General features: G+C 33.5%; 1 protein-coding gene across 1 annotated transcript in view; it reads right to left on the bottom strand.

Annotated features, from left to right (window-relative positions):
* Nucleotides 1–1,819: 1,819 nt before the first annotated feature.
* Dnajc15 (DnaJ heat shock protein family (Hsp40) member C15) overlaps nt 1,820–16,014 on the bottom strand; it is a 69,179-nt gene continuing 54,984 nt past the window's right edge. The window contains exons 5-6 of the mRNA XM_046454087.2: nt 15,781–15,851; nt 1,820–2,045 (exon numbers count right to left, since the gene is read on the bottom strand). Of these exons, the coding sequence (XP_046310043.1) occupies nt 1,975–2,045; nt 15,781–15,851 (142 nt within the window). The 3' untranslated portion in view covers nt 1,820–1,974. The remainder of the gene's footprint in view (nt 2,046–15,780; nt 15,852–16,014) is intronic.

The following is a 16,014-nucleotide window of genomic DNA, read 5'->3' on the forward strand; positions in this document are numbered from 1 at the left end:
TCTGCCTAAAATAGTAGCTGTATTATCTGAAACTGCCTAGGCTTATACTCCAAGGAGTGGTACATGACTAATTTATTTTTAAAGTAATGCCTTACCAATTTGATTAAGAGAAAAAATTATCAACCATGCCCTGGTTACACATTAAAGATGATCAGTGATTCACATTCTCTCTTTCCTCTTCCTTTGTCTAGGCAGGCTTTGTAACTTTCAGACCAACTGAATATGGCAGAAGTAATGCTCGACTCAAGACAGTTTGGCAGCTTCCATTTCCTCTCTTGGACAACAATCACTTGCAGCACAACTGCTATGGTGTGACAAGCTCTAGCATCCCTGGGAGAAGCCTACGCAGAGGGGAACCATGGCTCTCAGCTAACAACCAGTTCCAATTTGCTGTCACAGGAAGTGGCTCCTCCAGCCACAGTTGGTGCTTCATGGACTAGAGATGAGCAATCTCTTATATGACCCCACCAAATTGTAGATTCAAAAGCAAAATGAACGATTATCAGAAAACACTTTCAAACTTGTGTTCTAAAAGATAAAATTAATGGGAAAAAAAGTGAAATGAAAGAAGTTAATTTATTTTTTGGACATTTGCTACATGACTAAATGATTTACACATATTTATTCCCTACAACAAACTTATTAGGATTATTTTCTCTATCTTATCCTGAGGGTTACAGACTTGCAAATTAAGTAACTGCCCAAGATCACTGGGCAGATAGTATTCAAAACCAGATTTGACTCTGAGGCACATGCATAGCAGGAAAATGGGAATGAAGGAGATTACAGGCTAATGCTGGAATGACTCAAATTCTCAATTAAGTTAGAGCTGGCCTTTCATAACTATTCTGTCTATCCCTTGCTTTTGAGAAGAAACTCTACATTATAATTGCACTAAATAATAAATCTATTTCTGCTAATAATTTCTGCTAATTCTGATCTCAGGAGAAACAATACTGACTTACTAATCACAGGGAATGTGTTATTATCTTTTTAAACACCAGCTCTGTGCCACTTGTTCCACAAACGTCCTCCCCACCATGTACTGAGTTTAAAATATTCTTCTATTTTTTGAACTTCATTAACATATCATCTGCACCTCTCTACCAGTATTCTCTATAGAGAAGTTCCTCTGAGTCAGGATCCACTGCTGGTTCATACTTGTAACTCTCAGAGGACCCACTACAGTGCCTTACACAACAGAGATGGTCAATAAAAATTGTAGAATGAATAATTAAATAAATAAACAGTATGGAAAGACTATAATTAAATACAAACTCCTCTGTTTTCTCCCAGCCCTTTTCAGCTGTTCCTCAGAGGGCTCATTTTATGAGTCTTTAATCATTTTAGTGGCTCTCCAAGTTCTCATGCTTCAGTTATAGGATCTCAGAGACAGCAGAGTTCTTTAAAAAGTCCCAACCCCTACTTAACAAATCACCATTTAGTAAATTCCATTATATCGGATCATTTCTTCTTGAGGTGGCAGCCAATGTTGGTCTCAAAGCATTCAAGCACCTTACTTAGGCAGAGTCTCAAATTCCTCTGAAGAAACAAAGGACAGAGAGGTACAAATACAAGCATAAGAACACTTCTACTCAGTGCTCCCAAATTCCAACTGCACCAGAGATGATCGTGCTTTTGTACACTGTGTGTGTGTGTGTGTGTGTGTGTGTGTGTGTGTGTGTGTGAAGGAAGAGAAGGATGTTTAGGACTAATATAACAAAAACCATTAAAAGTATGAATATTACAAAGTAAATAATAAGGCAAAATACCAGCTACAAAATTTCCAGGATTCCTTTAAAAGAAAATAAAAAAGCAAGTCTATTAACCTTTTATTATTATATAATTGAAGGATGGAAAAAAGGTTATGGTCAATAGGTGTATGAAAATCAAGACCATATTTCAGATTAATTGGCAGGACTATTTTTTTTAAGTCCTCTATTTTTTTCCTTCAAACTGGCTCTTGAGCATCAATCAATATTTGGTGGTTGCTTCCAGCAAGTCTTTTGCTTCATTGATTTTGGTTGCTAAGTAAGGAGATCCACCTGAGAAGACAAAGAAAAATGAATGGATTAAAACATACTTCATTATTGACATTTTTAAACATTCTTGATATAGAAAAAAACATTCAATTATAATTCTCATATTTCCCCATTCTTTGATAGATTATTTTATATGCTTAGTAGGAATCAAACAGTGACAAATTAACCTTGGTTAGTGAAGTATTCAGATGTGCAACAATTAAAAACAAACTTCTGAGAAATCAGAGGTATGATCATGTATAATAGGAAAACCACTCAAATATTCACTGGTCAGACATTTACCAATCCTACACCTGATCAGAGAATTTTCTGAACTTAAGTGGATGGTTAGGTAAACAAAAGAAAAAAGCCTTTTCCCATGACTCTTTTTTTTTTTCTTAAAAAGCAGTGAATATTCATTACTTTTAAGAAAGAGGTAAATCAATCTAAGGATATTTTTAAAGTCTTCTCAAGTCTTATCATTCCAGAACAATTAAACGCATGTTAAAAAAGGCAACATCCACTGCCTAAAAATCATATTTGTTAATACAGATGAATGAACTAATACTAATAAGTGAGTGATAACAAAAATATTAAAAGAAATTCTCTTTGTTCTCTGCAATGATCCCATTAGAATATGAGAAGTAGTCTTGGATTCACAGTATCCTAAAATAAAATTAAGTCAGCTCTTTTTCAGAGTTCTTTGTTTCTAATGCAAACAGCAAGAGGAAAATTGAGGTGAATTTCAAATGCAGAATCATTATAAATCATGAGCAGTGCCTATTTGACATACAAAAATACTAACCCCAAACTGTCACATTAAAGCTATTTAAACATCATACTCTAACTTCTAGTCCTGAATACTGTCATTGCTTAATGCATGAGCTAACAATCATATTACAGTTCACCAGTCTTTCTGTGTTTGTTTTTATTTTGTTTTCTCCCCTTAAGTGCAAACCATCTATAGATGTTGTAAAGTCTCTGTAGGCCTTACAAGAAACCAAATTATATCCAGATAGTGTAGGTGTAAATTGTTCTGACTTTATTCAGGCCTTTTATTGATATGATACCACCCACCTTATGAAGGAAAAAGAAAGCAGATCAACAAACATGGGGCTGCATTAGAAAGAGCAATGCTGGCGGAAGCTATATTTAGCTTTTTGCCCTTGAGGATACCACTGACATTTTCATATTAGGATCTGAATTGCTATAAACACTTATAGAATATAACACACAATGTCCTTGAATATATTAAAAGAATCACAAAGATAGTTCATAACCTACTTGGTTATGAAATAAGTTGACTTCATGATTATCTCTGAAAATGACCTTGGAATAGGTAATTTCAATCTTGGTAAGCTGATTACATTTTTAGAGTTATCAAGGAGATGTCAGGAATCTTATGTATCCTCAAAAAATATTAAAACATTAACTGAACTTAAACATAATCTTTAATTGGCTTATATGCATTCTGGATATTTAAATCACTGACCATTATATCCTCATTTAGCAGTTGGAAAAAAAATCAAAGGCACAGAAGATTGAAAGTCTTATTAAACATTATATTTATTGATGGCAGTGTTAGAGACAGTTTATTCAGAATAATGCTGAATTCTCTACCACTCATTCTGTTTAAGATAGAAGGACACAGGTTTTTAATTTATGTGTATGGACTGAATTACATTATTACTGAATCACAACCAGGGTGTCTAGAAATTGAATATTTAGAAAATATTATAGCCTTTTGATAAAGTAGTGCCTTTTTGTAAAATCTAATAATATAAATCAGTGCTTAGATTACACACACACACACACATAAAACTTCATTTTCTAGTAAATTCATTTTTATTATGTTTTACAAAAGCTTTCAGTTCCACCAGAGATTGAAGGAAAAAAAAAAAAAGACTTCTAACACAGAGAGTCTAAATAGTTCTGATTTATACTATGTTAACTCATCATTTTGGAATTACGTTAGAAATCAATAACAAACACATCTAGGGAACCCTGATTTTCAAAATTAATTAATATACTTCCAAATAATTAATCTATCAAGGAAGAGATCACAAAAGAAATTAGTCAATAGAGAATTACTCAAGAGAGAATCAGGAAAGTCAAAAGTTGGTCTCTGATGCCAATTTGAGTTCTTCTTTTTCTATATGTATCCCTTTAATTTCTTTCGTCTGTCTAATTGCTCTGGCCAGTGTTTCAAGAACTATGTTAAATAGAAGTGGTGAAAGAGGGCATCCCTGACTTTTTCCAGTTTTTAGAGGGAATGCCTTCAATTTTTCTCCATTTAGAATGATGTTGGCCTGGGGCTTAGCATAGACAGCCTTTATGATGTTGAGATATGTTCCTGCTGGGAATCAACAAAAGTGGTGAAAGATCTATATAATAAAAATTATAGAACCAAAAAGAAAGAAATCAAAGAAGACCTTAGAAGATGGAAAGATCTACCTTACTCTTGGATAGGCAGAATTAATATTACTAAAATGGCCATACTTCCAAAAGCATTATACAGATTTAATGCAATTCCGATCAAAATTCCAATGACATTCCTCATAGAAATAGAAAAAGCACTCATGAAATTCATATGGAAAAATAAGAGAACCAGAATAGCTAAAGCAATCCTTAGCAGGAAGAGTGAAGCAGGTGGCATCACTCTACCAGACCTTAAACTTACACTACAGAGCAATAGTAACAAAAACAGCATGGTATTGGCACCAAAACAGACTGAAGACCAACGGTACAGAATAGAGGAAACAGAGACTAACCCACAAAATTACAATTATCTTATATTAGATAACATGCATTGGAGAAAAGATAGCTTCTCTTCAACAAATGATGCTGGGAAAACTGGAAATCCATAATGCAACAAAATGAAATGAAACCCCTATCTTTCACCATGCACAAAACGCAACTCAAAATGGATCAAGGACTTAGGAATGAAACCAGAGACCCTGCATCTAATACAAGAAAAAATAGACCCTAATCTCCATCATGTGGAATTAGGCCCCAACTTCCTTAATAAGACTCCTTTGCCATAAGAATTAAAATCAAGAATCAATAAATGGGATGGACTCAAACTAAAAACAATCTGTGAGGTGAACAGAGAGCCTACATCTTAGGAGCAAATCTTTACCCCTCACACATCAGATAGAGCACTAATCTCTAGGGTATATAAAGAACTCAAAAAACTAGACACCAAAAACACAAATCACCCAATCAATAAATGGGCCAAGGACCTGAAGAGATACTTCTCAGAAGATGATGTACAATCAATCAACAAACACGTGAAAAAATGTTCATCATCACTAGCAATTAGAGAAATGCAAATCAAAACCACTCTAAGATTTCATCTCACTCCAGTCAGATGGCAGCTATTATGCATACAAACAGTAAGTGTTGGCGAGAATGTGGGGTAAAAGGTACACTCATACACTGCTGGTGGGACTGTAAATTGTTTTGCAGCCATTACAGAAAGCAGCATGGAGATTTCTTGGAAAATTGGGAATGGAACCACCATGTGACCCAGCTATCCCTCTCCTTACTCTATACCCAAAGGACTTAAAAATAGCATACTACAGGGACACAGCCACATCAGTGTTTATAGCAGCACAATTCACAATAGCTAAATTGTGACACCAACCTAGATGCCCTTCAGTAGATGAATGGATAAAAAAATGTTGCATATATACACAATGGAATATTACTCAGCAATAAAAGAGAATAAAATCATGGCATTTGCAGGTAAATGGATGGAGTTGGAGAAGATAATGCTAAGTGAAGCTAGCCAATCCCCCCCCCCCAAAAAAAAACAACAAATGCCTAATGCTTTCTTTGATATAAGGAAGCTGATACATAGTGGGATAGGGAGAGGCAGCATAGGAGGAATAGACGAACTCTAGATAGGGCAGAGGGGTGGGAGGGGAAGGGAGGGGGCATGGGGTAATTAATGATGGTTGAATGTGATGATCATTATTACCCAAAGTACACGTATGAAGACAGACATTGATGTAAATATACTATGTATACAACCAGAGATATGAAAAATAGAGCTCTGTATATGTAATAAAAATTGTAATGCATTCCGCTGTTATATAAATTTTAAAAAAAGTTTGTCTCTAAAAACAAACAAACAAAAAACTTTTAACTGAAAAATAAATTACAGGAAAAAGACAACCTATCAAAACAGATACCAATAGAAATGGAAAATCAAAAACATCATATCTACTCGAGAAATTGAATCTGCAATTGAAAATCTTCCCACAAACAAAATCCCAGCCAGAATTATTTTGTTGAACTTTTCAAAAAAAAAAAAAGAAGAAAAGGAAAACAAATTTAAACTTTTTTTTTTTTTTCCCATATGGCTAGCATATCTTTGAAAACAAGAAAGGAAACCACAGGTGCATATCACTCATGAGCACAGATGCAAAATCAAAATGTTCACTATCAAATCAGACTAAATATCAATGACCAAGTTAGGTTTATATCAGAAATAAAAGTTTGGCTTTAACATTCAAAAATTAATCAATGTAATTCGTCTCATTAATAGATAAAAAAGATAAATATCAACTAATCATATCAATAGATGGCAGAAAAACATTTATTTAAATGTTTTATGACGTTCAAAACAACAATAATTTTTAATGATCTAAAAATAGAAGGAAACTTCTCTGATGTGATAAAAGTTATCAAAAAATATAGCAAACAGCATACTTAGCAGTAAAATGTTGAAAAATTTGGCTCTGAAATCAGCAAGAAAATACCTATCACTGCTTCTATTTAACATTTATTTTAGAGGTTCTAGCCATTGTAGTAAGTATTCCCTCTCCTCCACTCCAAACTATGTCATTTATGAAGAAACTGTTATTCTTCATTGAGAATGTAAAAAATCCAAGACAATTTAAAAAAATTATAAATTGAGTCAAATTCACAAATGAATTTATTAAGCTGCTGATAGTAAAAAGCCAAGATTGCTATTTCTTAGCAATAATATACAAACAACTCAATTTATAAATGCATTTAAAAAATCAATACCTAAAAATAAATTTAACAAATTAAGAATATAATTACAACCCAGAAAACTATAAGACTATGCCGAAATAAACTAAAGGTGATCTAAATAAATGGAAGGATATATCTTCTTTAGGGATTGAAAAATTCAATACTGTAAAGGTCAGTTCTCCCCAGGTATATATTCATAGCAGTGCTAAATGATACTCCAGATTTGGATGTGAATGTTATGTTGTGTGCACATGTGCGCACTTACAAACTAATAAGACAATTCTTAATTTATGTTAAAAGGCTAACAGCCAAACATTGCCCAAAAGCCCTAATAAAAATTTTGAAGGATTAATACTTTAAGAAAGATGTTGTGTCCACTGAAAACTAAAAAATATTAAAAAAAAATCCTCTCAAAAAAAAAAAAAAACAAAACTATTTAAAAAAGATTGCAGAATATAAGCCCAAAATACAAAAATTTTAATTATATTCCCATAAATTTTCAAGGAACAACCAGAAAATAGAATTAAGAAATTCATCCCATTCACACTGCATAAAAATAGAAATAAATTTAACAAAAGAATTACAAAATTTATACTTTATAAACTACAGAAGTTATAGTTTTCTTTTGCCTGAAATACTCTTTCTTTATTTTCATATGATATATTCTATTCAGGTCTCTGCTTGAATATTATCTTTTTACAGAGAATTTCTAAGATGGCTCTAAGTAAAACTGCAACTTCATTCCCGCCATCTGCCATTCTCCAGTCACCTTTTCTGCTTTTTTTCTTATATATATATATGTGTGTGTGTGTGTGTGTGTGTGTACATACACACACACACACACACACACACATATTTTAGTTGTAGATGGACACAATACCTTTAATCAATCAATCAATCAATTAATGTGGTGCTGAGAATTGAACCCAGTGCCTCACACAAGCCAGGCAAGCACTATAACACTGAACTATATAACTCCAGCCCTCTACTTTATTTTTCTTTAAGCCACTTATCATCATAACATTATGGGAAACTTCCTATGATAAGTCTTTCCTTCCTAACAAACCACTCTAAACCAATGGCTAAATGATACAATGGTTTTTCATTCCACATTGTGAATTGGAAGGGTGGGTCTTCAAAGCTGGGTCAGGTCAGTTTGGGCTGAATGATCTAGTATGGCCTTACGAGGGTCTTAGCTGGGATGGTAGCCCTTTTATTAGCCCTTTTATTCCTCTGAAAGAAAGGCTGGTCTTCTTCACATGATGGTTTCAAAGTTTTAACAAGGTAAGAGCTGATGCAATGATTCTGAAGGCTTAGGCTCAGTAGTCACACAATGTTATTTCTGCTATACTCTACTGGTCAAAACAAAGTGACAAGGCCAATCTGAAAGGAGCTATGAAGAACTTGTGGCCATTTATAATCTACCAAATTACTTACCTGTTGTCTCTTCCAGTGGAATATAAAATCTGTGAAGGCAAGGTGTTTAGTGATCTTGGTCAATGTCTAGTACATTACCTGGCCTACATTAAGTACTCTAAAATATTTCTTGAATGAAAGAATGATTGCTTACATGATATTTTTTCCAGACTCCTGACAACCTTGTTGGTTTCCTCTGAATACCACATAGTGTATCAGTATTCAAAATCTGGTATCCAGAAATAGACACAAAATGTGTGAGATATAACTGCCCAGCTCAATACAGTTGGGTAAATACATGTTAACTGAATGAACAAATGAAAGACAAGTACAGAAGATTGTGGTAATACCTTGACTTTTAATAAAGATACTATATACCTTTTAATGCAGATTGAGAGTACATAAACTTTTTAGCAGCTTTTATATTGTTATTATAGGCTTTGAAATCAACATACACCCATGACTATTTTTTCATGTGAAACAGCCAAATCTCTGTCCTGCATTTATACAATTGATTTTTGAGACCTAAAAGAACATTATGTCTATCCCTGCTAAATTAAAGCTTTTCTAAATCATCAATCTCTCTAGTTGATCATTTCCAATGACACACAAACCACCCCACTCAAAATTATGCAATAAGCTTTTCTATATATTTTTTTTAAATTTTTTTAAAATATTTATTTATTTATTTATTTATTTATTTATTTATTTATTTTAGTTCTCGGCGGACACAACATCTTTATTGTATGTGGTGCTGAGGATCGAACCCGGACCGCATGCATGCCAGGCGAGTGCGCTACTGCTTGAGCCACGTCCCCAGCCCCAAGCTTTTCTATATTTAAAAAATAAAAAGCAAAAGAAAACAAAACAGCATTCCTCCTTTAATCCCTCATCTCCCTCCTTCAATCTACTCCCTTTCTCTACTTCCTCAAAAAACTTCTCAAAAAAATTGTCTATATAAATTAACTCAACTTCATCCTTTTTGACTTCTCAATCCACTACCAACTGAAACTGTTTTGTTTTTTTAAAGGTCGCTGAAGTCTTCCTGTGTTGTAAATACCATGGACCATCTCCAACCTCATCTAAATGTTTCTGCAGCATTCAGTGTGGCAGATCATTTAGTTTCCTTAAATACATTCCTGTCTTTGCTTCTACTGTGCCAATTTTCCTTACATTTTTTTCCTTTTATCTTTGCTTATTTATTACTCCTTTCAAACTTATCTTTGAAAGTTTGTGTTTCTTACATCTGTGTCCCCTACTTTTCTTCCTCCTTACACATACTTCATTTTCCACAACCTCTTAAGAATAGTTTTAATACCACCTTAAGTTGATGACTCTGAAATTACTAAGTCTAGACCCCATTTCTGCACTGTAGATTCATTTATTCAACTTCCTACTTCCATTTCCACTTGGATTTGCTCCTGACTACTTCATTTAACATGAAGACAGTATTCTTTATTTTTCTCCCAATACTGTTTACTATCTATCTGCCCTCTCTAAATCATCTCTACTTTAGTAAATTGCTCCACATCAAACCAATCCTTTGATTTGGAAATCAAGGAGAAATATTAAATTTTCTATATCAAATCAACCAGCAATAACTGTTGATTCTGTTTCCAAAATACATTTCAAACTTACTTCCTTTTCTACATCCTGAACTAGATCACAAATATTTCTCACTAAAATTGCTGTACTAGCTATCCACCTACATAATCTCCTGTCCAATTCCTTTGTGATATTCCTTCACAAGTAACCTTCTTTACTTCTATTTTTTGAAACCGATGATGGAATAGCTTGTCAGAGATTAATGCCCACACTAAAAACCACCACCAAAGAACTGAACAAATTAAAAACAAAAATAAAACAACTACACACACACACCAAAAAAATCCCACTTATTTATTACTGCTATTAAGAAAAAAAAAAAAACTAATAAGGAAATTAGGACTTGAGAGTCCAAGGATTTGGGAAGGAGAAAAAACTAGGAGGTAAGAAGACACACTGACATTGCTTTTTCCCTTAGTGTTTTTGCCAATTTTTGGTGTGGGGAAGAGGTTAAAATATAGGCAAGAACCCAGGAAGGCTGCTGTTCAAGGGCAAGGCTTTTTTACAATCTCATGAGTTAGCGAAAACTGTAGACTTAATTGTTTAAGATCCAACTGACAAAGGCAGGCTTGAAAATGGAGCTGACATATGGCTGAGTTTTCCCTCTAAATAGGTACTCAAATCTAAACTTGCGCAGGGCAGAAGGCTAAGAAACAAAGGAGAATGTTTCTGAAAAAAGCAAAAAGCTTCTGACAAACCAAGGCAAGTTTCTGGAAGTTTCAAAGTACTAAGTAGACAGTGATTAGAGACTAGAACCTGTCCCAACAAACACCCTAGGACCTCAGTTGGAACTTCCAGAGCAGCAGTTCTCATTTACTAAATATAAGAATTATTTGGAAGGCTTGTAAAATACAAATTGCTGGGCTCCAACCCCAGACCTTCTAATTCAGTAGATCTAGGATGAACCCATAAGTTTGCATATCTAGTAAGTTCCCAGGGGATGCTAAGGCTAATGGAGGGAATACATCTTGAGAAATATTGACACAATGAAATGAATTAACATTTGGATGATCTATAACTCTAAGTGAAATAATATTCTCTGAATGACTGATCAAGGATGTTACAAAATCACATTTGGGTAAAAAAATTAATTCAAACTGCATGATAGACCAGTAGATTTTAATGTAACCTAAAACGAATTTAAAAATTCACTGGTATTGTTTCAGATTCCACATATAACTTATCTTAAGAAACTACCACTTGTTGAGTTCTGGTTTAGTAGGATCAAAAGCTGCCAACTATCTGAAAAGACAAAATACTGTTTCCCTTTCTCAACTACCTACTTGTGTGAAGTCACATATTCTTTATGTTTAAACAAAAGAGAATAAGTAGAAACATAAGAGAATGAGTGGAGAAACTGATATGAGACTCTAAGGTGTTTTCAATTAAGCCACGTATTAGAGATGTGCAAAAATATAAAACAATGCCATTTGACTCACATTAAAAAATTTTGTGGGACACAGAAATTATCATAAGGATCATGTAATTGATATTAACATAACAAGTTTAATATTTTAATAAATAAATAGACAAATTTAGATTAAGAATAAGAAATAGTTTCTTAAAAGGTAAATTGCTTAAAAGCTGAAGTAACTTCCGTTTGAATACAGAACAAGTTCACATACTATATAGAACCACCAGTTCTAATTGTCATAATGCACACCTAGTTTTCAAAATCCGGACATCATCTCATTTCATGTTACTGCTCCTTCTGTCTGTTACACTTCCATCACACTAGTTTTTTTCCTTCAGATCCCCCCCGCCCCCGCACCCTTTAGCTCCTTTAAGCACACTAAATTCTTTTCTGTCTAGAGCCTCTGCACTTATACTTTCCTAGCACTCTTCACATAGCTGGCTCTTTTGCATTCTGTAGGTCTCTGCAGAGACCACTTCCCTTCCAGTCAACTTACATAAAGGTGCCTCTCTCATATTCTACATTTTAGGCCAGTAGACTCAACTGCAGGCATTACAACCTGAAACAGGGCTTCTTGGGTTTTGCTTGCCCCTTCATTACAATGCATGCTCTATGAGGATAGAAATCCAGTTGTCTTATATCAAAATTATATAGTCTTTTTTTTTTTAAATATTTAATTTTTGGTTTCCGGTGGACACAACATCTTTGTTTGTATGTGGTGCTGAGGATCGAACCGGGGCCGCACGCATGCCAGGAGAGCGTGCTACCGCTTGAGCCACATCCCCAGCCCAGAATTATATAGTCTTAAGATTTAACAATGTCTGACACATGGTAGATGTTAAAGAACTAATGTTTGAAAAACAAAAATAAAACAGTTTTGGGTTGTTTGATATCGGTAAATTTTTAACATGATCATTTCATGTATTTGTTATCATTTCCAATTGTTTTGTTTACAATTTTTTGTATTCCTCCTTTTTCCTATTTATTTATTTATTTATAGGTTATAAAGATAAACAAGGAAATCAATGTGTGATAAACATAATGAACTCTTTAGCAACAACAAAAAGTAACTAAAATACAAAGTCTTAAATCTAATTAAAATGTTAAAATGAAGGGAGAAAAGATAAGCCCTCTGGAAAAAAGAGTAGTACATCTATCAAAAAAAGAAAATCAAGCTAATTAGGCACTTTTTCTTAGTGATTCCATGTTGACTTTTGGTGATCACATTCTTCTTTTTCTAAACATTTATAACACATACTTTAAATGTAATATACTATGATAAACTGTATTATATTTTTATCAGGCATTCATGTGAAACTTAGCTGCTTCTTCAATGCGAGTAATCAAGGAAAAAAATCGATTCAAAAACATATTTACTTTGACTTGTTTAATTCCAATATTTAATTTAATTTTGATTCAAGCACTACTAAAGAAGAATGAAAGTACTGAATATTTATTGAAAAGTGTATAAATGGAAAAAGACTGAGAATCTCTACTGTAGGGAGGCAGATTTTATTTAAACATAGAAAACATTTTTCTATTAGGCAGAGCTGCTACCAGTGGAGTGGGCTTGCCTTATAGACTGAGAAGCCCTCTACTAAATCTTAAAAAAAAAAAAAGCTAACAGGCCATTTTCCCCGCTGATGGAGCACAAAGCCCTGATTCAGGAGGCAGCATTGATTAGATCAGTGTCTCTCAAACCATGGTGAAGAAGTACTTTTCTTTAATTTTCAACCTGTAGTGGACCAACACATGTATCACACATCTGAACATCACAGGTATATCAAATTATAAAGGTTTCTAAATGTTTTTAACTTATTACACATAGGTAACAAACTGTAGGCTGGCATGAATAGAAAAACTATACTTTGAGTAGCACTAGATTAAACAGCCTGTAAGAAATCTACAGTTTTTCAAATTTACCTGCTTTGTCCTTCCCTCATCAGTTATTAATATTAAATCACTGATTTTTATAACAGCCTCTTTCTTTGACAACGTAAGGAAAGAAGCAATCTAATTTTTTATCTTACTAAGTTGAAACAGCAAAATTATAATTTTTACCAAAACACATCTGAATGCTCATTTAAAACTAGTTGCAAAAAATTTATTTTCAGCCATTTCCCACACTTAATTTTCTGGTGTCACTTTCTTTGTACAACCTGATAATGAAATGTGTAACAAATTATAGTTGATCACACATTCGTAGTTCCAAATTTATTCTACCAGCTGGTAGCAGAACGAACAGAAAATTTATTAACGATGGGGTGAATTAACAGTTTTTTAAATTTCAGAAGCACTGGGTAAAGAATTTAACTACCTGTAACTACTTGTAAGACTTAGTGGTGAGCTGGCCAAACCAAATATGGTGAATAATTATTTAAAAGGGGGCAAAATTAAGAGTTGTCCATTCTCATTTTCCCCTCAATACTCCCGGCTTTCTCTATCCAAGGACAATGACACATTTTTCTTAAAATCTGTTATCTTCTTCCCATTCAAAATAAAACAATCTTTCTCCTCAAAACACACTTTCAGATTTATATCATTCCAACTGCATCATATACATTTAGGGTCCAATATCCCTTAATTCTGTATACTTTATTCTTAGAGCAGAGGCAGAAAAGAATTTACCTCCTAACTGAGCATATGGATGGGATTTAGGAAGTCCATGAAATCTCTGAAGCTCCAATATTTTAAATTTTGGATGAATGGACAATTACACAGAAAAAATATCTATAATGTCAACACATTTTTAGAGGGTACAATAATCTGAAAAGATAAAGAGTGTCTTTCTTAAAACTGTGATCTCAACAGAAACATATAGTACAGGTTCTTCATTAATTGAATAGATATAAAAGATTATTACATTAAATTGTGCAAACAAAAAGGACTTTATAAATAAATTCCTTTTATAAATAAATTCCTTTATTTTATAGGTGATAAAACTCACATTTGGAGAGGTTAAGGGAATGTTCAAGGTCATAATGCTTGCTGGAAGATAGAAACCAGAGACCAATGCTGGCTTCCAGCTTGCAGGTCCATTCACTCACACCCAGCTACCCACATGGGGTCAGACAAGAAGATATTAGTAAGTATGCCATCGTCAAGAATCCCATCTCTAATAAATACACTATCTCAGGAAAAAAAATCAAGTAATTCTTTAAACACCACTGGCTCCTAAGATACATGTTCTCTCAAATACATTTTAGAATTTGCCTCCTTGCTAAGAGGCACAATCAACAACTTGTCAATCAGCTGAAAGACATGAGTGCTTGATCCTATTGCAATCAATCAGAGCCAAGGGCATTCACTTGACCTGCAAGGAACAGAGGATGTTTAGGAGCCAGAAGGCTTCAAGGAGGCACTTAAACACACTTCTTTCTCAATTACTCTGAAACTGCACAATGCAAAGTAAATTAGTTGAGTGGATCTTTCAGTAACTATTGAAGCTGTTTAAAAATTTTAAGCAAACCCTCTTTCCAAAGTTTATACTCTTGTTTATTCACACTAAAGAACAGCAAGTGCAAAAACCAACAGAGATGATGTTCAGTGAAAAGAATTTTTATAGTAAGTAATTAAGTGGAGAAAGCTGAAAAAGAATGCCATATTTTGGTGTCAGGATGAATAGGAATCCAAAATTTGTTTTTAATTTTTTTTTTCTAAATAATTACAAAACTGAAAGTCTGTAAATACAAGAAACCCTTCACTCGCACCCCCACCCTTTGACTTCTGAAATACAGTGCAACTTTCTACCATCTGTTATTTTAAAGCAGAAACAGTAATGAACATATGGGCTTTCTCTATCAAGCAGCTGTAGTGTAGTTAAAGTTATAATAATTGTCTTTTTGTAAGATAAGTTTACATTATAAACCTGGCCAGTTAAAAACAAATGGCTCAGCCTCAGAGTATTCCAGAATAAAATTTAAAAATTCAGAATCTTCTATAATATATTCCATTCAGAGATATAGAGGAGATCCTCTAAATCTTGTGCTTTTGTGTGATGTTAAATATCTATAATGCATAGTGCCCAAATCATGTTTTCTCTTTCTTGATCAAAATGGTAAAGTATCAACCAGATTTAGGTACTCATGTGTAAATGCTAGTAAGGAAGGTCTTAAAAGCCAATCATACAAATCCACTACTGGAAGTCACTGAACTCCACACTAAAGGTCTGCTTATTTTATCAACATCATCTCAGTACATGTGACACATAAACTTCTAACTCAACTATATGCCATTTGTAATGAATGAGTTTGACTAAACTGAAAGGAATTTGCAGCACATTCTGATCCACAAATTATGACAAATAGAAATCCTACCTACCTTTATCTGGGTGATTCAGAATCATGATTCTCTTGTGAGCCATTCTAATCTTGGCCTTGCCAGCAGAGGGGCTATAAAGGAATTAAAGTGTTTGTAATAAATAATGCCAAATGCAGATTATAAATTAATGATTTATATGAATTTCAGGAAATTAAAAACTAATGAGAATTTCACCATCTTGTGGACAAATACAAAATTACAGCTTTTCACTTAATTACACAAACCAAAATAAAT

Source organism: Marmota monax, unplaced genomic scaffold (genome assembly GCF_021218885.2).
Source record: "Marmota monax isolate L192 unplaced genomic scaffold, Marmota_monax_Labrador192_F-V1.1 WCK01_AAM20220418_F8-fsc00011, whole genome shotgun sequence".
NCBI classification, from domain to species: domain Eukaryota; kingdom Metazoa; phylum Chordata; class Mammalia; order Rodentia; family Sciuridae; genus Marmota; species Marmota monax.